Here is a 25,848-nt window from a genome sequence, read left to right as displayed (position 1 = left end):
GGTCAAGTGCAAATTTTATCTACTAGCTTATCAAAAGAAATATAGATCCATCAGGCTGGATCTGATCTGAAGTCCACCTAGTTTAACACCTCGTATCTCACTGGCTTCCAGTGTCAAATAGGTCAGAGATGGGCATCAGAAAGTTTCTGCCAAGTTTTCTGTTTTCCTCTACCATAACAACATCCCCAGTGGTCACTGCTTGAGCCTCAACACCAGGCACCCATGTTTCCTTTCTGAAATCAGTATTATGAATCAGCTGCAGTAATTCTGTCTGATTTTGCCCCCCATAGAAGCTTGAGACTTTTTGAGGCTTGTTTAACTCCTGCTTTCAGTAATGTAATACAGCACGGAACTCCTATGCCCCATTTTGTTCTGTAAAAAGTGAACAAATTAAGTTTCACTATCTTTTAATCTCATTCCATATGCCTTTGTTCTTGTCTTAGAAGGGGGAAAACCGTTCCTCTCTATTTTCTCTTGAGGTTAAAAAAATGAGGAAAAAGGCTCAGGCTCCTCAGGGAAGAGGTCACAGCACCAAGTCTGATAGGGCTCAAGAAGTGGTTGGAAAACATTGTTGGGCACATGGTGTCATCCTTGAGGATGGAGCTTTGCAGGGCCAGGAGTTGGACTTGATGATCCTTGTGGGTCCCTTCCAACTCAGTATATTCTGTGATTCTGTAAATGCTATGTTTGTTGGTTTGGTTTTACAGGGTTTTTTTTTAAGGAAGCAATCCTTGTGTCTTCACATGAGAAGTTCCTCCAGTTCCTTTTTTTAAATAAATTCCATCTTTCCTCTCCAAAATCTGCTTACTCTTCCAATACACTCTTTTAGATAAAGTGGACAGCATTCCACAGAAGCTGATAGATGATCCATTACTCTGTATGTGTTTGAATTTAGCTTTTTTCTCATTCACACGATCCTTTTTTCAAAATGGGAAAACTTATCACCATAGGTGACAATACCTCTAGTGAGCACTAGGCCAGGAAAGACTAAGTTTCTTTCCCTACTTCAAAGTTTGTGGCAAACCACTCATTGTTAAAGGTCTATCCTGTGAGCATACATTTGTTAAGCCTCTTTCTAAAAGCAAGTACTTCTCTATCAGTCTGGGCTAGCTGAAGTCAATGACAAAATTCTATCAAGTTCAACAGAACTAATTCATATGCAATGCAGGACACAGCAATCTCTTGGGAATCCAGCACAGTCCCCCCAACAAAATCAGCAGCAACTGCAAAAGCCAGATCACTGCAGAGCACTTGGATTGGGAGGCTGCCTCATCACACTTAGCCCAGTCAGTAATTATGGCATTCCTAATTCCCACTGTCAGCAAAGAACACTTTTGAAAGCATCCTTGTGGCACCTGCATCCCATGAAAATACAAAATACTGTATTTTTTATGGAAGACAAAAAGTTTGTTATCAATCAATGTTGCTGCAGGGCATCTTCAAAACAAGAAACAAGTTTTGCTTCTGTCATTAAACTGACACTAGTTTATAGACAATTACAGAAGAGCACAACCTTATAAGGAAAGCACAGAGCTTTACAGAGAACTGAACTCCTCTGCAGGAAAAATTTTAAGGTTCTTTTGTTTAAAAAATTTTGTATTAATTCAAGTTACCCTTCCTACACTCCCAATATGAGAATTTGGAGGCCAGGAGTATTTTGACCAAAGCCTAGGTATTTCTGTTTCTATTAGTTTTTGCTCAACAACCTTTTTCTTTTCTCTCTGAATCTACAGATGTGGGTTTGTGTTGGGTTTTTCTGTTATGTGGTTTTGGGTTTGGGTTTTTTTGGAGGGGTTTGTTGTGTTTTTTTTTTAAATCTTTAGCATATCAAGATATTTCTCCTCCCTAGTCCCAACATGTAGAAACTGTGTAGTTTAAAGTCCTGCTGAGATTTGCAGGCACAAATGTCAACTATAATAGTCTAGCCTTTTAACATATTTCCTTCTTCACTCCTGATATTTTTACACTCTGTGGAATTAATTCTGTAACCTGAAGTGCCACTTATTAAAAAGGCAAGCCATGGTAAAGAGCTTGCTACCATCATCACTTCCTTTACAGAAATATAGTGATTTCACTCATTACAGCACACTCAAGTTTAATCAACACCCTGGCTTCTGCTCTGTGTAGGTATTAATCATTTATAAGTTCCTGGATTCTATTGCTCACTTTGTAGGTCATTTCCGTAGGCATTCCCTTGCAACCCTATCAGACACAATGCATAAAATTAATTTCTGGGATGACCTGATATGGAAGGGGATGTGGAAAAGGAGCATGAAAAGGGATGGCATCAGTAAGGGGTGAGGATTTCTGGTCCCAAAGAGATACAAGACAGGTGTGCACATGTGTATGTGGAAGGAGCGAAAAACACTCTTTGTGCAAGCCAGGACTGAACAAAGATTTCAATGTAATGCTCAGAATTAAAGCAGATTTTAGTCCATAAGCAAGTTTAATTGGAAGAAACAAACAACTCTCCCCCAGCCCCAAAAACCCCTCCACAATGCTCTTCTGGTACAACATCTTAAGGTATCTTGCTTAAACCTAGGAGCATGAGTTTAGTACTGCTCCCAAATCACCATAATGAATAACACTGACTTTGAACACTGATGGTAGCCACATGTCTGCCCAAATCTATTTCAAATTCCGTTATGTTCTTGGCCTCAATAATCTCCTATGACAGTACATTCCAGAGACTAATTATATGTGTAAAATACACATATAATACCTTCCTTTTATTGCTCTTCTATTTGCCATCTTTGATTTCAATAGAACATCTCTCTTGGTTCTTCTGCTATGAGAAAAAGAAAACAGATGTTTCTAATTTATTTTCTCTTACACTAGAATTCAGTGCAGCATGAAGTTAGCAGTTAAATGACTGAAGTATTTCATCCTGATTGTGTTCTTCCAGACAGAGTAAATGTCTGTTCTTACAGACTAAACTTACCTACCTACTAAGAGAATCAGAGAAAGAGGAACAAGGAAGTTAAGAAATTCAAACCTATGAACTTTAGGCAACAGGTTTATGACAGAAAATGAGAAATCAAATACCAAAAGCATTAAAAATGCTCCCCTATTCAATGCTGGTATGTCTATATTTGGGAAAAAGCTAAACCAAACAAACCACCCCAATGAACCACAAACTAACCAAATGAAACAGAGTGTGTATGGCTGACATACATGCTAGTGAGGGAGAGGGACAATTAAAAAGGCAAAAGAACAGAACTTTATATGTAACATCACCCAAACCTCTGGTATCACACATACTCAGCATGCTATTTTAAATCTCACTGTAGAAGCAATTAGTCAACAGTAGCAGCTTCCTTTGTGAGCATAAGCAAGTTCTCAGGTGCCATCATCATGGTCATGGATGAACAGCTTAACAAGGGATCAATGCCACCATTTTGCAATGACACTTCTGGTCACTTGCAGGAAGGGTGTATATCAGTATTTGTGGGTAACTACCATTATCTGGGTGTAAGCTGCATCAAACAAAAGCATGGCTTCAACCAAAACAATTAACTAGGAATGTCCATGTAGAAGCAATGAATTTGTAAAAGCTAGTGGAAGTAGATTTCAGAGGGAACACACCAGATTGCAGACTCATGACATTGGTGTTAAAACTTCAGTGGAAATCTTGCTTGATTTAGTTATTGCAGGATAGGAAAGGACAATTCAGAGAAATTACAGAGCTTTTATGTTACTTCAGCTATAGGACTGATCCTTAAATACAAAGGCTGCCTGCTCTTAGACCCACTACCAGCCTGCACTGTGTCTTACTATACCCAATTCCAACTTTCCTTATTTATTTTAATGGAAACAACACTGCAGTTGAGGAAAAATACACACTTCAATGATTCATTCTGGAGGATGATGGGACCCTTGTTCTTTACACTGGATTCATTAGCATACATTTGATACACGTGAAAAAGCCTCACCTATATTGCCCAGCTTTGAGGACTTGAAAACAAATTTCTGGAGCAGAGAAACTCTTGTTGACAATATATATCATTCAGATTAGATTTTTTTAGGTGTATTTTTAACAGTGAAACAGATAATAAATAAAGTGTTCTGTTACAGCTAGGAAGTTCATTGCTCTAAAACACTGTAAAGACTGGAAGAAAGCCACTAGTCAGCTATGATTAGCCAAGGGCACAAGAGCACAATTAGTTCTTACTTGATGACAGGACCAGATACAGAAAGGAAACCCACGTGGGTGATACACAAAATGAGATGTCCTGATTGAGTGCAACAACATTCAGATTGAATTTTCAAAAAATGTCATACATCTTTTAACAAACTTGTGTGCTAATGGTCCTTTTATATCTAGCTCTGATCATACAGACACTATTTCATGTGTAAAATTGGAGTACACAAAACCTCTATAACCCCAGAGCTGCACTCACTCTGTTCAGTGATGTGATCACACATACTCCCATAGGGTATTCCATTACAGAGGATCTAGAATTGTATTATCATTTTTGCTACAAAACGACAAGAATATACATTATGGCAGCACTGATCCCTCTCTGTCATGAAAAAAAGTTTACCCTTTATCCCACTGGTATTAACTGGCAAGTCAGTGTTACCCTTAGAGTCTGTTTTGCACACCCCTCCTAAGAGACTTTTCTTTGTGTGCTTCTTCTCCTGGGTGATGCAATGTTTGCAGTTTTTATAAAAACACATACTCTGTCAACTTCTACAAGTCAAATTAAATGCTGAAGAAAAGGAAACTTGATCTTGCAGGGATTCTTTTTCACACAGCTACTTCTGCACATTTGGGAGGGAAAAAATAAAGAAAAAAAAACCCAACAACCCAATTCTTTACTTTCTCAAAACTTCCACGGCATTGTGGTAAGTGAATGGAAAATATGTGTTTGCACACACATACATGCTTTAAATACACTGCTGACAAAAAGCAGATCTGATTCAACACTGTTCCCTAGAGCTGTTGTCCCAGATAGCATTGAACAGTTTTAAAATGTTCAAATTACTATGAATTACCTCAAAATTTGCAAAGTGAAATGGCGGGCAAAATAAAAATCAAGCTAAAATTTACTTCATCATTTTGAAGTTGAAGTCTGGTAGTGGTTCAGTCTTCTTGAACAATTCAACTACTGCAAAACACATATTGAGAGGCACCATTTAGTCTTCCTTACTGTAAGGGATTTACTTTTAACTGCTGGCAAAAGCCAAGTACATGTTCCCCTCCTGAGCATCTTTTAATCTTCATAGTTTCTGTTCCTTTAATCCATGTAGAACAGACCCCCACCAAGTAGGTATGTCTCCCCAGGCCAGGTTACAGAGGGAAGGCAGCTCTGGTTCAGTGCCAACTGAGTTCAGGTGTATTTCTGAAAAGACCAGAAAGCAAGATTTAAGCTGTGCAAGCTCCAATTAAAGCAGAAAACCAGCTTACACGAAGAAAAAGTCTACCTATTAAAAAACTTCTTAGCAGCTGTGACCAGCATGGATGAGAAATGGTGAGAGAGGTTGCCCAGTGGCTGTTGTGCTGGTTTCACACACTTTTCCCGCTAGGGCAAAGAATGATTAAGAGACTCACCATCTCAGTGAGTACTTTTTATGGAAAGTCAGACCCTTAAATGTACCCATGTCATAATTTTACTCCTATGAGACATGGTGTTCTACTACATACTTAAAGACATACAGAAAGAATCAAAGACATAGCATAATTTAAGCCCTTGTTTTCTTCAGTACTACTTGTAAAGAGAAACATAAGAGAAGTCACCTTTCATACCCTGTGGGTGTGCTGAGGATGCACGTGGGCCTGACTGCCCACAGGCATGCAAGTACTAAAGAAGAGGAGTTAAACAGACCTCCCCTCATCCAGATCAATGTCTTACTGCACATAAATTTATCTTCTTCCTTTGTCTGCTCTATGCCCACTAGGTCTGCAACTCCTGAAGTCTCCTAAAACCAGAGGAATTTAACAGCAAAAGCAATGTAAAGGAAAGACAAAATCCCCAATCCTCCCACCAAAAAATACCCCAGCATTGCATGTGCTTCCTATCTTTTCTTATCCTGGGAAACAGAATAATTAGTAAGGAAGCAATGTGAATCTGTGCATAGCATTACCTTTTTTTTTAAACAGTCTGTATGTTTGCTTTTCATTAGCTCTCTGTGGTGGCAAAACTATAAATGTAAGAGTTAGAGACATAAAGGGAAAAAATAAAGTAGCCAATAGCAAAGACTTCAAATACACTTACTCAACCACAGTTTGTTTTACAGCTGCTTTACATAACAATAAAAATGTAATATACCATGGACTTTTGGCAGAGTGTAGAGAGGCAGCATCAAATGGCAATAACGGAGTAAGCACAAATGATCTCTTTGGAACAATTAAGTAATTTTAATAAGATCATTATGTCCAACAAGTAATGGGCCCAAAGAGACAGAAAGGTCAAAAGTGTGAGTTTCTCAGCACTGACCAGAGATCACATTTATAACCCTTTGGAAGAGAGGATACCTTCATAATCATATTATATAACCCTTACTAGAAAACAACCCTATTTAGCACACTAAACAAAAATAGAGATCTTTCCTTCAGATGCCAAAGGCAAGAATGCTTTCTCTCAACCAGTTGTCTCAGCATAATTAATAAATAAATAAATAAGGGCAAAAAAATGCTTACCCTCTGTGCATAACCAGCTGAGAAAATCACTGCCTATACATAAAACAGTGAAGTGCTCACACAGTTCAGTAAACAGTCTGGCACTTTAAAGAAAAAAATGGGTAAATAATACATACTGTACATTAAACTCTACAGAACTGTTTTAGCGACCTTGAATTCTAGTAATATAAGCAGGGACATGCAAACCCACTTATTTCTGGACACAGTTCATTCACTATCTCCAGCAAGGACTGAAATTTAACACTGGACCCAGTGTGTCATTAGGATTTGACACATTATCTTTCAGGAAAGCCAGTCTAAGCAAACATTATATTTCCATTACTTTAACACCAAAAAAAAAAAAAAGAGATTCTCCCTCTGAAAAGAAATCATTTGCTAAAACAGCAACTAAATGACTTTCCAGGTGTGACATTTAATGTGTACATGAGAGGAGGGTTAGTAAAAATACTGAGCAAAGAACTTTTCATTTGCCTGGTACACAGTTGTCTGCTGTGTAAATGCTCACAAAGGCTCACCTTCTGCACAGCCATATGCCCTCATAACTCCAAAGTGAAGTTTAGATGTATCCTCTTGACTAGAAACCTTTCATGCTAATAAAATACTTTCCCAATGACCAAGGAATAATACATAAAGAAAGATAACAAATTTCAATTTCTATGTTACCTTGCACTCAGGATTATCCCATTTGCCCATTTAAGCACTTTAAAAACACTTTCCTATTTCCTTTTCATCAAGCTACTCTGATTCATGACCCAGATACTTTAGCAATTAAAAAAAAAAAAAAACAACCAAACTATATTCAGTAGTTTAGCTGATCACTGCTACTTCATTTGCAAGTAAATTAACAAGACAGGAATGGTTATGTCTGCATATTTTTTAATTCCTAACATACATTTTCTTTCTGTCAACAGGACAACCTTGCCTTTTCAGTTCTCTGTAGGCATGGGTGTCAGACTTTGACAGATATAATGGCTTAGTGCTGAAGGATCAGTGCAGCCACCAGGAAAGAGAAGGCACCAGAACATGCTCAGCTCAGAAGGATAAGGAAGCAGGAGACACTATCACTGTTCTTTACAAGGCTGAGATGGCTTGCAGAAAGAGGCACAACTCCAGGGGCCAGAACAGGCACTCTGGCTCTTTCTTCCAGAACTTACACCACACTGGTGACTTGGAACACACTGGATTGTGATGAAGGAAAGGAAAACCTAGAAGAAAAGCACAGAGATTGCTCTGTCTCTGCAAGAGACGCTAAGATTTACTGCTGGAAAGGGACCTGGCAATATGCTTTTCTTCTCTCTTTTTTGCTGATTTTAAGAGTTACATCTAATCCCACCCTATATTTTCATTCTTTCCTAGTATGCCATAGTTCAGCCATCAACTCTAGCTCCATCCTTTTTTTCCTCATTTGTTCTGAATCACTGAAGACTGTTGCAAACAGAACAGATTTCAGTAGGTAAAAGATAGCTGTCCTTCCCAGAGCCAAATCTAAATCAGCACTCCAACCTTACCTCTCTAAGGGAAGCTGTGAATCACTAACAAATCTCACCCAGCTGTTCAGCCAGCCAAAGAGGTCACAGCACATCCCCACTTGCCCACAGCCCTTGACTCTGCTGCCACCACTTAGAGCTGGACCCTGCCACCTCGTTGTATCCCCACCACAAAGTGTTACCACACAAGCCTCTACTACCCAGTCCCTACTTTTCAGTCTTTCCTGACAAATCCAGTACTAGTTAATAAACACATCCTAAATGACTAGTTCTGTGCTACTCAGCATGCAGTGAAATGTGCACCTGAACAATCCAAATGCTGAAAGATTTGTCTGGACTTCACATTTCCTCATAAGTAAGACTTCTATGAAATACAAGGCAAAATCCTTGAAACACAATGCAGAAAGTAGAGACTGCACAGTCTATGGGGTTACAAAATTTGCATTTTCTGCGGGAAAAACAATGTACAAGACATAGCTAATACATTACAGAACCTCATATGTAACATAGTATTTATAGCCATTAAGAGTACACACACTGAATACTAAGTACTTGAAACTAGAATGTCTCAACACATGTAATAGCCATGCATTTTAACTTGTATTTCCCTAACAAATAGTTACAGTCCTCCTAGATATTGAGGTGGAAGGTGAAGTAGGAGCACAAAGACAGCAAAGAAAGAGATTAGCTGTTGGACAGCTTCATTATTTCTCTGCCACTTCCAGGAAGAAAAAAGCCCCCAACACTAATATATCTCAAAATACACTATCCTATTACAAAGTAGTTTATCACAAAGTAACAGCTGTGATAACCTTGGTGTGCATAAAACCAGAAAATAATCAAATCACATATTCAAGATAATACAACAGCTGCTGAATAAAACAACTCACTTATTTACCTCTATCAGATAAGGGGGAAAAAATTGCAATTTTGCAACATAAGCATAACTATTTGGGGAAGAGAGGATAGGGTGACACCTACAAGCCCAAAGACTAAACCTACTTTATTAATAAAGAACATTTAAACATAGATGGAAATTTACATACCACTTTGCCAACACCAACAAAAATTAAGGAAGTGCTTTACTCTGAAAAGTTTACAATCTAAATTCAGCAACACAAATGCATGAAGGTTAATCCTTCACAAAAGCAAGGAGAAGTGGCTAAGTGACAGGAAACAAGAGCTTGCTTTAAATGGCAAAGCATAAAAAGAAGAGAGGCAAGAAGGGCAGAAGTTGAACATTTTCTGTGGCTAAAAGCCATGTCAATTGGAACAAGGAAATAGAAAAGAGCCTGAAGTTAGTGGAGTGGAATGAGGGACAATGGGGTGGGGGAAGGAGGTCATTTTGTGGGTATTCCACACAGAACATAAAAAACCATTTGGGGTCATTTAACTCAGCCCCTTACTCCTGGCAGTGGTAAGAGCCTACTCCTCAGAATAGGTGATGGTGGATACTCTCTGCAGTCCATTCCCTTTGTACTCCCTCAGAATCCACAGCCACTGGACTAAGGGTGCTAAAGGCTACTTGCCTGACTTTTCTCTTTGTATCTGTTCCTAGACCTGTTGCTCATGAATCTGTTCAACCCACCTTTGAACATGTTGATACTATCTGCCTCCACAGCCTCCTGCAGAAGAGTTTCCAGAACCCCACTACCTACTGGGTAGAAGGACTTAAACTGTTCTAAAATGACCTTTAACAGTTTCAGTGACTATGTGTTTCCAGTATTATGGAATTTACTGAATAACAGCTTTTGCCATACTTCTCTTTCAGTTGCTACAAAAACAAGGTGTGCTCCTTTGGGAGATTCAGTTTCACATGGCCTCCAACAAAATTAATTTGCAACTTCCTATCTTAAATACTAGTCTATTTGTTTGGGATTGACCGAGTCATTTGTTTCTCTCTCCATTTTCTGCCCTCTTCCTCCATTTCTCTGCCTGCTTTTCACTCTCTCTGCTTGCTATCACTTCCTCAGTTCTTTTTTTCCCCACTCCTCACACCTCACTGATGTGCTTCTGGGAGGACATGGCTAAAGAGTCACAAGTGACTCAAGCAGCAGTTCAAGGAGGTCTGCAAAGATACAGTGGGGCAGCAAAACTATTGTTGCAGCTTGTATGCTTTACTGTTTTAAAAATCTACTCATGCCCAAGAAGAGGGTGGCCCACAGATAGTCCTCCCCATCCACCAAGAGGAAAATGCCCTGTCTTTTGTCCCTTACAGTGCAAGGAGCAGAAAGTGGAGCTAAATTGCTGGTGCAGAAAAAGCATCAGTCTTGTCTCTACTTCCACCTTTGCTGCAACTATTCCAGCAACCAGCACAAAATCACCCCAGTCACCCTGATGGGCCACCTCTCTCTGCTGTCCCTTATAATCTCCATTAATGCTTTACAACCTTGCTACCTTGAATGATTTTATGTCCTTTTCTGCTCCTCATCTGCAACTCACTCATCTCCCAGTCTTAGCAACACCTGCAATCTGATTAACCTCACAAGAGGAGTGAGGGAATGGGAAAATTGGAAAGATGCTATTCAAAAGAAAACATTAAGATTTCACTAGAGATTTCAACCCAGGGATGCAGTGAAAGACAAGCAGCAGGGCAGCTGAAGGCCTGGCATTAGTTACATTCAAAACTCCTAGGTCACTCTTGTCACTACTGTACATCTTCCTGCCTGATTTCCTAGGTTACAAGGGTGCTGTTGAAATTCAATTTAAGGTAAGAAGGAAAGCATTACCACAACTTTAATGCAATGGAGAACTCAGTGAGATTCATGATATTTTGAGACTTAGCATAGCTATTTAAAGCCTTCAGTCTTTTCTCTCTCCCACAGTCACCCAAGTGTAAGGAGGCATAAATACTTTTACCATAACTCAAAGCACTACAAAATACAATGAGAATCTCAAATTAAGAATTACCCCATCAAAAAGAAAGCTAGACAATTCTCACTGATAAATAACTTACAAGGAAGACACTAACTATAAAGGATTGTATGCATCACCTAATTTACTTCCTTTAAAAAGATTACTAAGACATATAGAAAACTGTGCAAATACAGTATTACAACTATCTGATTGATCAGAAACTCCTGATAAAATGACCTTGTGTAGTATACTACAGTATTGACCTAATTACTTTAAAACGGTGTTATTACAACTGTGTACGTTTTAGTCATCTTTCAAAACCTTCTGCAGCAGCTAAACACTGCTTTAATGAAATAAATTGCACTTTCTCCACCATTTATAGGCCACTTCTCAGAGCTGCTACACTTGTTCAGAATATAAAATAACACACTGAAACTTTCTAGAAGTTGTCCACTTGAGAACTGCAAATATATGAAATCCTTAACAGTCATAACCTAAATTAGCACCTTAAAACGTCAGTGAAGATATTCAAACTGCATCTAAAACCTTTGAGACAATTACCCTGGCAGTCTTCTTTGTAGAACAATCACTGTCTCAAATAAATCTGACAAAGTTCTTAGACTGTATAAGAATTAGGTTTTTTTAAGGAATTCTCCAATTGTGAAAAGACACTTTTGATTTCAGAATTAATTTTAATGTCTGGGGGCCTTTTCACTCCTGTGTGCAACTCCTGTGTGATCCCAGGCATCAAAAGAAAACACAGCAAGACCCCTCTCCTGATTTCTCCCAGCAAAACACTGGGATTAGCACACTGACCAAAATATTGCTCAGATACCCACAGCAGAAAAAGCATTAAATATTAGCAGTCCACCTGCTCCAGAAAGCTCCCCCCCATTTTGCTTTTACAATTCTTTGTACCAGATCAAAATTCTCTGTGTTTCCAGCAAGCCCAGCAGCTCCAGAGGGAGAGATGAGCAATCTTTTTAAACAGTCATTTACACTGATACAAAGTACAAAACATATCTACTAACATGCTTATCTGATTAGGTCCCCGCTCCCTTTTGACTCTAAAAGTTGAAGCTCTCGAAGGAATTGAGATGTAAACTCCACACTGATTCACAGAAACACAGAAGCAAAGAAATCTAACAGGACTCTACATCATTAACCATACAGCCGCTTTAATCCAATTACTTTGTATTTTCTCTTAAACAAATGAACTGCCAAAACTTGGCCTGGACCCAGTTCTCAAAACAGCTCAATTTCATCTTACCTGATCCATATTTTCAGATGTGGAACTATGGAAGGCACTGGAGGGAGTGAGGAGATTCAAACACCACATCTGCCCTGAGCTACAGTCTGCATGCCCCACTCTCCTTTTCTCCCCCAGCTTCCTTCCCCCAGAGTCCAGGTTAATAAAGAGCACTGCAAATTGGATATTGAAGTTAAGCATCCAGCTCTACAACATCTCCTTGTAATGTCAATTAGCCCCTTACACACAGAAAATATGTATTAAATGCATGGTTGCAACCATTACACTTTCCCCAAATGCCTTGGAATTTTAATTGCCTGTTGCTGAAATTTGCAAATTGGCATGAGAAACAAGAAAACCCCTCTGAATTCTTGAGCACACAGTGCTTATTTTGACAGTTGTAGTTTATTTATAGTACTTGACAATACATGTTCTCTCCTCGGTTTTGTAACATAATGAAGAGAGCATTCAGACCTCCACTATTAAGCCTCAGAGGGAAAAATAAGTATAAATTTATTTCATTCAAATAAATGTACAGATTGGCAAGATTTTACTTATAATGACTAAATTGCATCATTAATTTAACTTAGTTTGAAGCACTTTGTTTTGAGGAGAAAGCATAGCCCTTAACTTTGAGCATGGTGTGTGCCTGCACAGGTGTGCAGTAATCTCTTAACCCATTCACACGAAATGGAATCCTTTTTTTAGTACATTAAATGCTTCTGAAAAGGTGCTGCATGGAAGGCTGGTCTGTCATGTACAATTACAGAAGAGTGCAGGCTGAGGCTGCAGAAGTTTCACTACACACAAACTCACTGATAGCCTTAATCTGATGTACTGGTGCAGGTGAACTCCGTCTCCATCCCAGCACTACCCCCTGCAGCAGCGGGACCAAAGCGAACATGTGCCAGACACAATGACACCGGCTCAAACCAACCTGCCCTTCAGAAACCACAAGGCTCTGGCAACCTGCTCTTGCTGAAATCTTCAAACACAAACCCATCCTCCCTGATCCCCTAGACAAGCCACTATCCAAGGGTAATTTTGTCTTCATATAAAGAGGCAAAACAGATTCAAGCCCCAAAGTATAAACAGCACACATACATTGTTTCCCATTTAAATCTATGAAGTATCATACACATAAAGTGTAGGTTTCTTAAAACAAAACCAGACATATAAACTGCTACTATACACATATCCAATACAAAAATCTAGACAAGCAGCACTGGAAATACCACTGAAAAACCAAACAAGACTGTGTAACCAAGAGGAAATACAAAAATTTGTCAGATAAAATATATATGCAGCATCATAAACACAGTTGTACAATGCCCTCCAAGGGCAGCAAAACTGAAAGTCAAATAATAAAATTAAGTGGTATACAAGGGAGGGTGCACAGAAGGGATTTCAATCCTCTTTGTTCTTAGCCATGATACAATTTCACAGCCGCTCTCAAGATTCATCGTTTCCATGTTTGGCATGCAAGAGCACAGAACGCAGTTCATTTGGGAATTACCGAGCCAGGATGTGCAAAGCAAAATCTACCACAGCATCAGCCAGCTCCTGCCACAGTGTCCAAACAGCCTGGCCATCAAAACATTTCTGACAGTTAAAATAAAAACAGAAGTGGCTTCAGAAAAGTTAATTCCTGTAATATTAACTAATCGATCCTCAGCAAAGGAACTGCTCCTGTGCAGCCTTTGTCTGAGTACATCGGGCAGGGGACTTTGCCTGCAGGAGCTGCTACCTCCACATTCTTAAATTCAGCCAGTGTAGAAATGTATTATTTTTATGGTTTGCAAGCTAGACCATACACAGCTGCAGAGGATCTCTAAATTAGTTAATACACCATTTCAAAAGGAAGAGTTATTTCTCCAGGGATCATGTGCCAAACAAAGCAAGGAGAGAATGCTGAACCGCTGGTAGTTTATATGACAAAAGATATTTTTCAACTACATGCAGCACTAATCATGTAGGTCCTTCCTATCCTACATCTGGAAACTTATCACAGAAAACACTCACATTTTCAACACAATACGAGGTGAAAAAAGAAAAAAAAGACTTCTAATACCACTTTTGTAAGCTGATAATTTCACTTTCTTTAAAGGTGATAATATTTTTTTATTTCTACAAGGAAGCAAAAGCTGGCATTTGTGTCATTCCTGACCTAATAATTTGACTGGGCACACTAAGGAAAAAAGTCATAATGAAATTAAACTTCGAAAATTTAAAACCGGAAAGTTGATGCTATAGAATCCAATACTGCTCAGGAAGGGCTATTTCACACATGAAAATAACAAAACCAACACCGATGTTAGAGTTTAACAGTGACAATCCATCCTTAAATAATATGCTAGATTTAAAAGCAAAAGCACTTAAAGCATTATTGGAGTTGAAAGTATTGAAAAAATACATTTGCAAAAAATTACAAGCACCATAAAAAACAAATGTAAGCAAGACAAATGCCAGACCTGCATGGTATGTAGATGAAATATATTAATTATAATATGAAACTGTTGAGTTCAAAACTGCCTTTGAGCCACACATTTTATGCAGACTTCTCTCAAGCCAAGAAATCTTAATTCCACACTGCAAAGTTTTGAAAACTATTAATATTCCATACGTTGTAAGGGAGAGCACTTCTCCCCACCATCTTTACTGAGACACATATTTATTAAGTGCTGACAGTTAACTTTCACGAGACTCTCAAGGAGATCTGGTCCTTATTCTGCAAATTGACAAAAACTGGGCTGAAGGTGCCAAAAAACACAACTGTATTTTATTATTATTTAAATAATGAATTTGTGATAGCATTTTACTCTGAAGCAATGGAAAGCCCTGCAGGCAAATGCCTCCTTCAACAAAGGTTTGAAAATTATTTTTGTTTAAATAACAGCTGGTCTCGCCTATATGGACTTAAATGAGCCATGTGGAGACAAACTTGTTTCAGTTTAGCTAAGACAGATTAAAAAACATTAATTCCAGTTAATATCCATTTTGGTCCATCTACACAGATGGGAAAAATAACATTAAATTACCATGCTTACATACAGTCAATACCAGACACCCAATAAAGCACAAATTCAAAGCCCTGCTCATAATGCAACTGATGCACACAGTTCCAGCAGAACAGCTCAGCTGCAAGTTAGCTTGAAACAAAAGAAATTTACATTAATTTCTCCACTTTGCCAGAGACTTCCTGTATGACTTTACACAAGTCACTTGTTTTTTGTGGGCTGTAACTCCCCACCCCTAAAAATGGGGAAAACCACTTATTCCATAACCTCACATCAATAAGCAGATCTACCATGAAGAGATGCTTAGATACAGAGGTTGAATAAATTACACAAAAGGAATAAAGAGTACTTAAAGCTTGAATTAACTTCTCTTAAAGCTTTGGATGCCTCATCACTGAGACAGAAGGTCTCAGACAAAGCTTCTGCACAACACTTCTAAGAGTTACCAGCAAACAGAAGTCAGGACTGCATACATAGCAAGACAGAACTGTATTTTGACATCTGCACCCCAAAGCAAAGGCATGACACCTCCTCTGTCACTAGCAGATATGATAGACCAAAAGAAAGAAGTTTCTAGTTACCTTCTTTGAGCTCTGAAACTGGAGTTAAACTCTCTGACATAAAACAAAACAGGAGGAAGAGATCGTCAGATACAATCTCAAAAGATTTTAAACACTTTAGGTCCAAACAGTCCTTCTCCAATTCATCTTAACCACTAACCACCTTTTGAACTTGAAAGTCATATTTAACTTTCATAACTCAGTATTAATATCGGGAGTCAAATCATCTTGCAGAAATTAAAGACCTCCAGAGCACTGGCCTACTGAAAATAATGAAGAGGACTAAAATCTATTCAGAAGTAGCTGCCAAACATACATTACACTAGGACAGTCATGAGGACACAGCACTGGTCCCAGCAGGAACCCATGAATTTGCACCATGTATTAAATATATCTTTTTAGACAATGTTTTCAAGTCCAAAAACCTGCGTTTTAAATGCAGGCCAAACAGAGACTGTTTCCACGCACATATTCTGCACCTCTGCACAACTAACTGCACTAGTCTGTGAAAATCAAAATCACAGCCTGAGGAAGGAGACACAGGGAGTATGAGAAATGAACCAGCCAATGACACACAAGCCCAGGTAAATTTTGGGGGACACAGCAAGCTATGAAAAAACCAGAAGCAAGGAGAGGCCCAGCAAGTGCTGAGGAGAGAGGAAGTTCTGGAATAAGCTTCCCCTCATATTACCCACATATGTGTAAAAACCACACAGCCGCTCAATCACAGGGTGTTGAGTGTGCTTGGGGTTTGGGTTTCTTGGTTTTTGTTTGTTAAACAGATGATCTGTGGGTTACATACATGAAAATACAGACATTGAAAGCTACAAAAATAAAAATGAAACATTTATTTTTAATCTATTTTGTTTGAAATGTCAAATAGTTGTCATTATTTGTAATTGCATCTTGCATGTCATGTTTTATAAGAAGAAAAATACCTCATGTAAGATATGGTAAAACAGTTTCTAAAAATCATTCACAACCTGAACCTTTATCTTTCAATATGCAGAGCTACTCTGGGATGTGGTAAATACCTTGAACTGCCATTACTGCAATAAGACTGAAAGAATAACACTATTTTGCAGTGAGGCCAAAAATTAAAGCACAGCCAACCATGAACTTATATCAAATGCCAGACATAAAACAGGGGAAAATACAAACATGGTAGTGGAAGGTGTAAGAACAGATGTCCAGAAAAAGAAAAATGATTATGGTGTTTCCAACATAACATACAGTTACAGTTTCGGATAAACAACAAACAGGATACAGTTTCGGACAAACATTTTCAAATGTGAAAATGTTGAGGCTTTGGCAATCCCTAAAACTGACAGTACAACAGGTAGTACATGACATCATACATAATGCCCTGAATATGTACGTTCTAAGATTAAACTTACAGGAAAGAGTGAGATGCCTAAAAGGAGAGGACTGGCCTCTCCTCCAGTGACAAAGTGTCTGTAGAGGCACAAAGGCAACAGAGATATGAGGGGCAGGAGGTCAGAGGAAAGGTTAGAATAAGCAAAGTCATAAAGGCAGGAAATTGAAACTAAGTTCTCAAACTATGTATTTAATACCTCCTTCACAGCATGCCAGTAATGCTCATACGAAAGGAAAAAGTATAAAGCAAAGCAGTGACACTGTTAGCAGGCTTCCCAAGAATAAATTCTGGCACCCTTAAACATCATGCAGCAACCACAGTCTCTCATTTGCTTAATCTCCTCATAGACATAAATTGACTATTTCCATTTTTTTTTTTCTTTTCACAAGAGGTGAACTTTCCCCACAACTGCACTAGCTGAAACTCATCTCACTGTTGTGGCAATCAGCACCTGCCTGCCTTTTTACAAACCAGCCACTACAGGGAAAAACACCCCGTGCTTGACTGCACAACTGGAGCCTTCCTAGCCATAAGCAGAGCTGCTCTTCTTGGCTCTCAGCACTGTGTTTACAGAAGCAGGATGACTTCACCCCAAGATGAGCAATACCAAAACTCCTTTGGTCACACATACACATACAACAAACCCCTCCACTCACGTTTTCCTACCTATCAACATATTAAAAGGCAGTAACAACTACACCAGTTCCATGCATTACTTGCAGGAGTTGCCAGCCTTCACTGTCACTCATCAGAAAGCCAAAAGGAATGCAGAATACTTATAACTCCACTATGGATGAAGATTAATCATTGCTATTTGTACTACACGCTAATTTTTACCATTAGAATTATTTGTAAAGGCTGAAATAACACAAACTTACTATGTGGGCCTTGAAACATGTTATCTTCAATGGTCTATGTAATTAAAAAAGAAAAACCAACACTATACTGTATTTTTCTAAGCAGTCTTCTAGTTCATCTTTACCTGTGAATGAATCTAATTAAAACAAGGACAAATTAGGGTTCTAATATCATTTACACAAACCTTCAGAAGAAACACACAATCTGATATACTCATATACTATCACAGCTTTTGGATAGACTTGCAAAGCTCAGCCTGAAGTCCCAGCACCTTGACCATCCAGAAAATGAGTGTTTCTGCCTAGTTTCAAACTAACACCAGCACACTCAGTTTTCTAGACAGCAAGCAACAGTGTCTGAGATGTGCTTCTGTGTTTCTTTCCCATGAAAATCAGATTAAAGTGGGAGGAGGAGGGAAAAGCATGTGGACTTCGTCCTGACACGGAGCTAGGATGCACACGGGACAGACATCTTCAGCCCAAGAGCTGGAAATTTTATAATATTCAGGTAAGTCATTACTGTCCCTAAAAAAGTATTGTCACAAATAAAGATTTCAAAACTTACTGGTTATCATCCCAACAACAGCACAAAAATCTTCTTAGTATCAGATTAGATGTCACACATCACATTCAATCTCTCCTTCAATTAATTATGATCCTAGGGACTGGTACTGAAAGGATGGCTCTGGATCTGTCAGGGTAACTCTTGTGCTAATGCCTCCCCACAGACTAACAGTGGCAAAAAGCTTCAATAAAAATGTTCATGTATATTTGTGGGTGGAAACTCAATACGAAAAAGACCAATTTAAACAGTTATTTATAAACATAATTTTCTCGGATTTCTGCCATAACCAACATCAAAAGACATCAAACCTCAGCTACAGCAAGAAGGTGGGAACAAGAGTTATGTGTTGGCAACTACAGCAAACACAGACCAGACCGAAAGCCTCTTTCCTCTTGGACGAGCAAGTATAACTAAAGATGTTACACTACTACTGCCTCCTCTCCAAATGCAAAGAGGTCCAGCGACACCATGCAATGAAACAAATCAACCTGCCAGAGGTTTTAAAAAAACAATGTAAGTTTCTAAAACATACCTAAAAACAAGCTGCTTTATAAAGGGCAACAGAATATCCCTGCTTTCTGTTTCATCAGCTAAGATGTATGTTCCAGTGGGGCACTCACTGAGTGACGAATTCGCACTTCACTTCCACTGTCAGCTGCTGTTCACAACAGAACTCTGAACTAAAAACCTCAGAGCATTCTCTGCTTCCTTGGCAGGACTCTTATTTATATAAGATTAGTGCAGTCAGGCATTAGATTTATAAACCAAACCAAAAACAAACAAGAAGAAAGTTTTCACACTCCTCTTTATAAACCAGTTTCTGAAATGTACACACACAAAACAATATAACATATTGACATGCAATTGTTAAAAAAATAAAACAAGCCCCAAAACAAACAGAAAACTGGTCAAAATACATACAATCTCTGGAGGTATCCCCTCCTGGAAACTATTTAAAGCATTCACAAATGTACTGTGGATGGAGCCGTTCCTCTGCTCCATCCAGAGCCTCTGAGGGCAGTTACAACACACGGGGCACACTTCAGCCCCTCACCTTCCCCCACCCTCCTCAGGTAAGGAATCGACACCAACCTGCAGTTGGGAGGTGGATCTAAGGTGATGTCAGCCAATTCCTTCTGAATCCTGTGGCAATAAAGCAAGAAGGAACAAAGGTAAGCCACTGAGTGGGACAGCAGTTAACACATTCTCCTTGCAGACCTACTGTCACTGTGAGCTTGCCACAGCACGTAAGAGAAGTGCTCTCAGCTGTGGCCTCTCACCAGTGCAAACCCCCTCAGCAGGACAGGCACCCTGCCCTGTTAAAGAGACAGGCAGAAAAGCACACAGGCATCGTGCACTGAACCCAGAAAGGTGTCCCACTTTGCACTCCCACAAAGATGCCAATCACACAGTGGAAAAGACTGTCCTCTTTGCTCTGCCAACCAGCCTGTAAATGAGGGGAAACCTCTGCAAATGTGATGCACCAAGAGGAAACTGCAGCCTGGAAAGGAATTTTGTCTTACGGGATTGAGAGAAACAGTCATTGCCAAATTGGCTCCCTCCTCTCTCCCCAGCTTCTCATCACCATCCTGAGAAAAAAAATCCACAGCCCTGAGGGAGTCAATAACTGCGCCATTCTCAAGGACACTTTAAGGAAGGTGAATGTCTATTTCCGACGCTCCTGCACTTCCTACCACCTTCAATTCTCCCTTCTCTTCACCCTCAAGAGCCACACAACACCCCCATGTCCCCTCCCTAGGATTCCAGAAGCTCCCTCTCCCCTGTGCTCAGCCAACACCCTGTCCTCTCAGCCCAGACTATTCTGGGCTCACGCTGCTTCTGCCACAAAACGCCCAACCAGCTATCATCCTCTTCCCTGGAGTCCCATTACTGTCACTCAGGCTTCGCTTCCAGATCTCCCCACCCAGCACTCAGCCTGCCTCCCTTCTCCTTTAAACTCAGCCAGCATCTCCTGCCACTTGTCACACACAAGAACCACAGCCTTTCCACAGGAGGCAGTTTAAAATCTTATCCTTAGATCAGCGAAGGGCACAACACGTAAACAGTGCTTGCCACTATCTATGTCAGTTTGCCATGGAAACCTGCTGAGTGGAGATCTGGAATAACCAAACCACCTAAATTCTACAAAGCCACAGAAAACTCAGTTGCTACGACAGGGCATTTGCATAAAACCCCAGTCACTTTAGACACCTACTGATACAACCTCTCTGCTGCTTGGCAAAGCTCTTCAGTGAGATGGTTCATTATTCTTACTGAAGTACTGCAAGTTTGCTTGAAAACCTCCATTTGTCAGCTTAGCTCCCTGGAGCAGGACAGTGCTGAACTCAGGTGACACACAGAAAAAATAAGAAAGGGTAACTTTAAAAAAAAAATTAGCAGCTCCAAGAGTCTGTCCAAGTGAAGAAAACTGACATAGCTGTTCTGCAATTCCTGTTCTATGCAGGTGTCTCTCTCTACACATTATTCTGGAATAAAAATTACTTTATTCTCAAAAAAAGCCCAAAGTCACTCTGGGCTGTGAGCAAAGATTATTTTAGAGGAGAATGTCCACAAGTGGGCCTGCTGTGGATTATTTACCCCAGTTAGCATCCAACCACACACAGAAAATTCAATATAAGTGATGAGCAGACAAAAATAACAGATATGTACTTGTTGGTAAAGATCTGGGGCTATATTACACCCCTCACACTGCAGCGCACTCCTCCAAATCAAGCAAACCCAAAACTTCACAAACATTAATTAATCTCCAAATCAGTTCTGGAAAGAAAAAAAGACACTCTGGACTCTAACCCACAAGAGAGTGAAACAGATGTTGAAATGCAATGCTTTGCTTGGGACCATATAGCTTCCAGTAGCAGACAAAAAAAAAAGGTCTAAATGTCAATCCTACACCATTCCCACAACAAATGCAAGTCAGGAAAAAGGAAAAGACAGCAGAAATAATTGAGGGTCAGAATAACAGCCCAGAAGAAGAAAGGCCAGGAAAATATTTGGAACAAGCAGGAAGAGGGACCAGAAAGAAGTGAAGTTGGGCAGACACTCACTGCAGCGAGACACTGAAAAAAGTGAGACAATAGCAGCTTCATGCAGAAAGGTTGAGCACAAGGGCTAGGGATGAGGAATGGGAGCAGCAGGGGAACAGCGCAAAATAAAATGAGGAAGAAGGGAAGATGCAACAAACCAGTGAGAAAACTGACTGCAGCCTCACCTCTTGGCACTGGTAGATAGCAGTTTAGAGTTTTTACTCATGCTGACTTTGCTTTCCTTCTTCTTAGGCGTGCTTGTCTCTTTCTCTGTCTGTTGGTTGGAGGATGAAGATGAGGAGGAGCTGGTGCTGGCCCTCGAATCGTCATCCGACATAGCGACCCCCCCACCACACACCCCAACCTGGAGAGGAGACACCATGGGGCGTGGGGAACAAACAGTGAACACAAACACACACAGAGAAAGGCTGCTGACAATCTCGATCTGTGTTTGGGTCATACTCCTTTTAAAGGATCCTCGTGTCTCCCTCTCCTCTCTAGGCCCTACAGCCATAGCAAGAGGAGCAATAGCTTCCCCTGCACTAGTAACCGAGGAGCAGGGGGAAAGGGACTTTAAAAGCTTCCTCTCAGAAAGCAAGTGCGGAATGAGAGGAGACTGGAACGAGGACAACTGCGAGGATCAGGGAAGCTCAAAGCAATTCTTTCTAATCTCCCCCAAACTGCACACACAAGAGGAGCCATCACCACCACCCACCACTATCGAGCCTAGGGGTGTAGGAGATAAAAATGGCACAGCTCCCGTCCCTTGGGTTCCCGGGAGGCACGTGGGGGAGGCAGGAAGGGACGAGGCCAGGGGGGTGCCCGTCGCCAGTTCTAAAATGGAAGTGGGGCATCACTGGCAACACAGGGAAGACCCTGGCAGATGTGTGATCTGTGGTGGGGAAACCCCTGCCTGCTGGATATCCCCTGTCTGCGGGATCGGGCGTTGGGAGCCGTGAGGGGAGGCGGGCAGGACGGGAGCAAACCAAGGGGAAGGGCTGAGCAGGGAGTGGGGTGCACTGGTGGCACCCACCGAGGCCCACAGCACCGAGGGGCATGTGCCAGAGGAGGGGGAAGGGAGCAGAGGGTCTGTGCCGGGGGGGACGCGGGGGAAAGGAGGACCAGGGCCTACGAGGGGCGAGAGGGGAGGCCGGTGCCAGGGAGGGGGGGCCAGCGGGGGCCAGGGGAAGGCAGCCCGGGTCCATGCGGGCGCCCCGGGGGCACGGGGGAGAAGGGCGAGCACGGCGGGCTGCCGAGGGCAGGTCCGCACCGAGAGAGGCGAGAAGCCGTCGGGAGGGATGGGGGGGGGGCTGGCAGGGCACCCCGGGAGAGTTCGGGGGAAGGGCTCGGGGGACGGCCGCGGGCCCGAGGGGGAGGGGGGGGCGACACACGGCCGCCTCCCTCTGAGGGCCACGGGCCCCCGGGGAGCTCCCTTGCCCCCGCCGGCCGAGAGCCGGAGGGGGCCCGGCCGAGCTGCCCCGGCCGCGGGCCCGCAGGGCCGGGGGACAGCGGTACCTGACAGCCCCGGGCGCGACCCCCCTGCCCCGCCGGCTGCCGCCCCATCGCCGGGCCGCGGCCGGCCCTGCCCCTCGCCCCTGCCCCCGGGGAGGGCGGCGGGGGGTGCCCCGTCCCCCTACCTCTCCCTTTGTGTCTGGCTGCTCCTCCTCGGTGCGGCTGGGCCTGGCCACTCGTGTCTCTCTCGCTGGGAGAGAAGCGGAAGTGCTGCAACAGCAACTATTAAACAGGCAATGGCTTCCCTGGCTGCCTCCCCCACCGCCGAGCGGGGCTGGGGGGCGGCGGGGCCGGGGCGCCACCCGGTGCGGAGCGGGGGGCGGCGGGGGCGGGCGGCGGAGCCCCAGCTCCGGGGATGGAGGGGGATCCCGGCCGCCACGGCCCCCTCTCTTTCCCTTTCCCCCGGGGAGGGAAGAAAGGGGCACACGGAGGGGGACGTGAGTTTTTAATGGAGACCCTCTGAAAAGTAATCTGCAGGGGTGTCGGGGGGCACAGGGACAGGCGCCCTTCCCGGCTCCGCTGCTGCTTCCGTGCGAGAGCCCCGCGGGGACGTGGTGGAAGCAGGTGGCTGGGAGAGGGGCAGCTCCCGGGGCTGCTTTTTTTAAGGCTCAGAGGGGGTGTTAGGCTCGGCGCGGGGGCTGCTTGCTTTCCTGCTATTTTCAGAACTGTTTCAACCCCAAAGCTTCCCCCCTGCCTCACCTGCTTTGTCCCTCCGGCGGCAGCAGCAACTTCTCACCTGTCTCAGTTTGAAAGCAATGAGGGGAAAAAAGAAAGGGAAAAAAAAAAAAAAAAGGAGCCTAGCCCAAAGCCCACTCGCCCCCACCAATCCAGGCAAAAGGAATCCCCGGCAGCTTTCCCGTCTCTCACCTGTTTCAGCCCTAAAGCAGCAGCTGTGTCCTCCCTTCCCTCCCCCGGCTCAGCCCTGAACCAGCAGCAGGAGCAGCCGCTTCCCACTCGCCCTCGCCCGGAGTTCAGGATTCCATTGTCCCCCACACTGCATTTGGTGACATCACTGACACACAAAGAAGGGGCACTTCGTGATGTCATCAACGCATGCTGGGAGAGAAAACAAAATTCTGGGCTTGGCAACGGCACCACTAAAACACAGGCGCACACAGATATACACACACAGACCTTTCAATTTTCCAAAGGTAAAAGTGTTGGGGATTTTTTTTTTCCCCCAGTCCCCTGATGGGGAGCCCGTCTGCGGAAAAAGGCGTGTTGTATTCGCTAGCGTGTTGTAATCGCGAGGCGATTTACTCATTTCTCCGAAACCTCTGCTGTCCATCTCTCGCTCCCCGTCCACCCAAGGCAGAAAAGTAATTTGGCCGGAGCGACCCTCTGCCTCCGGCCCAGGCGCGGGCAGCAGCCCCGGTGGGCAGCCGTGGCTCTTCCTGGAGGTGCCGGACCACTCGGGAAGGGACAATGGGGACCAGCATTCCCACCGACCTCACCCGGGGCACATTTGGCTCGCTGCCGCCAGTTTCCACAGCCTATCGAGGGATCGCCTATCGAGTTACTTGGTGTCTTCAGTGGCCGAAAATACACTGGACTGTCACCACCACGCAGCACGATAATGGATCGGAGTTTGTATGTCACCCTTTCTCCCACGGGAGGACCTCGAGGCGATCCGCAGGCACACAGCACCGCTGGCTCCACAGGGCGCTGTTACGACACGACACCTGGGGAGTCCCGAGGGGTCAATTACAGAACCGAAGCCGCAGGAGCGGCGGGGGACGGGGGCGGGGGGACATCCCAAGGCTGGGCATCTCCGCTTGGCAGGGGGAGCGGGGGGAGCGGGGGCAGCCGAGGGGCTCCTCCTGAAGCCCGGGCTTCCCGTCTGACGCTGCCCGCGCTGCCCCTTCTTTCCCAGGCTGCCAACATGGCCCCAGCGGCGGGCGCGGGTCCCTCCCCGTTCCCCCGGCGGGCGGCCGTGCCCAGCCGCTGTCCCCGGGCTCCCGTGGGAGCCGTGGTGTGGAGCTGCCCCCGGGAAGAGCCTGCCCCTTAGCCCCTTAGGGCGGGCGCTTGAGTGGGGATGAAAGGCTTCAGGCTGGGGTCGGATAGTGGGTGCCTGTGGCTTCTTTTGGGGTCAGCTGTCAGCCAGGCTGCCTGGGGATGCCGAGCTCTTCCTCCATGGGACAGCAGCTTCACACTTGGTGACTCAACACAAGGATCTGCTCATGGCATTGGCCTGTCACAATTTATATCCTGTAATCTTTGAGCCAGAGGTACTCCTAGAGTGGACATCCTTGCAGGGACAGTCGTTTCCTCTGTCACCCTCTCCTCTGCTTCCTTGGACTTCTGCATCTGCTGCTTCTCTCTCTTTCTCTTCCTCACCCATTTTCTGCACACATCTCAGCAGCACCTCATTTCCCCTGGGCCAGTCCCTAATCTACCTACACTCCCCAAACTTGCTGCCTGGTCTCCTGTTTGAGACGTGGAGGGTGCTAGATATGTACACTCCAGTGACACTGCGAGCGTCACCCTGACAACAGAAGGAATTCCACTGCAGCATCACGCTTAAATGGTCTTTGTGTGTGGGTTTTGATTTTGGGGAGTTTCCCCCTGCTAACCGTGCCCTTCAGTCTTTATTGCCTGTAGTACCATGTACTAGGCTTCAGTGAACTTTCTCCCAAAAACAGTTTGCTAGCAGAGACAACCTATCCAGTTTGACCTGTGG

General features: G+C 43.1%; 1 protein-coding gene across 3 annotated transcripts in view; it reads right to left on the bottom strand.

Annotated features, from left to right (window-relative positions):
- Window positions 1–24,215, bottom strand: part of LOC132070932 (ubiquitin-conjugating enzyme E2 E1) — a 45,373-nt gene extending 21,158 nt beyond the window's left edge. The window contains exons 1-4 of one of the 3 annotated variants that reach the window (XM_059468165.1): window positions 24,036–24,063; window positions 23,294–23,358; window positions 21,842–21,930; window positions 19,705–19,755 (exon numbers count right to left, since the gene is read on the bottom strand). In XM_059468165.1, coding sequence (XP_059324148.1) covers window positions 19,705–19,755; window positions 21,842–21,882 — 92 coding nt within the window. In that variant the 5' untranslated portion in view covers window positions 21,883–21,930; window positions 23,294–23,358; window positions 24,036–24,063. Of the gene's footprint in view, window positions 1–19,704; window positions 19,756–21,841; window positions 22,021–23,293; window positions 23,359–24,035 lie in introns of those variants that run through there. The other 2 variants (XM_059468148.1, XM_059468156.1) reach the window with 2 other exon arrangements.
- Between the last annotated feature and the right edge of the window lie 1,633 nt (window positions 24,216–25,848).

Source organism: Ammospiza nelsoni, chromosome 1, assembly GCF_027579445.1.
Source record: "Ammospiza nelsoni isolate bAmmNel1 chromosome 1, bAmmNel1.pri, whole genome shotgun sequence".
Classification (NCBI taxonomy): Eukaryota; Metazoa; Chordata; class Aves; order Passeriformes; family Passerellidae; genus Ammospiza; species Ammospiza nelsoni.
Note: the sequence above shows the minus strand (reverse complement) of the source record. Positions and strands in the feature narration are given on the sequence as shown.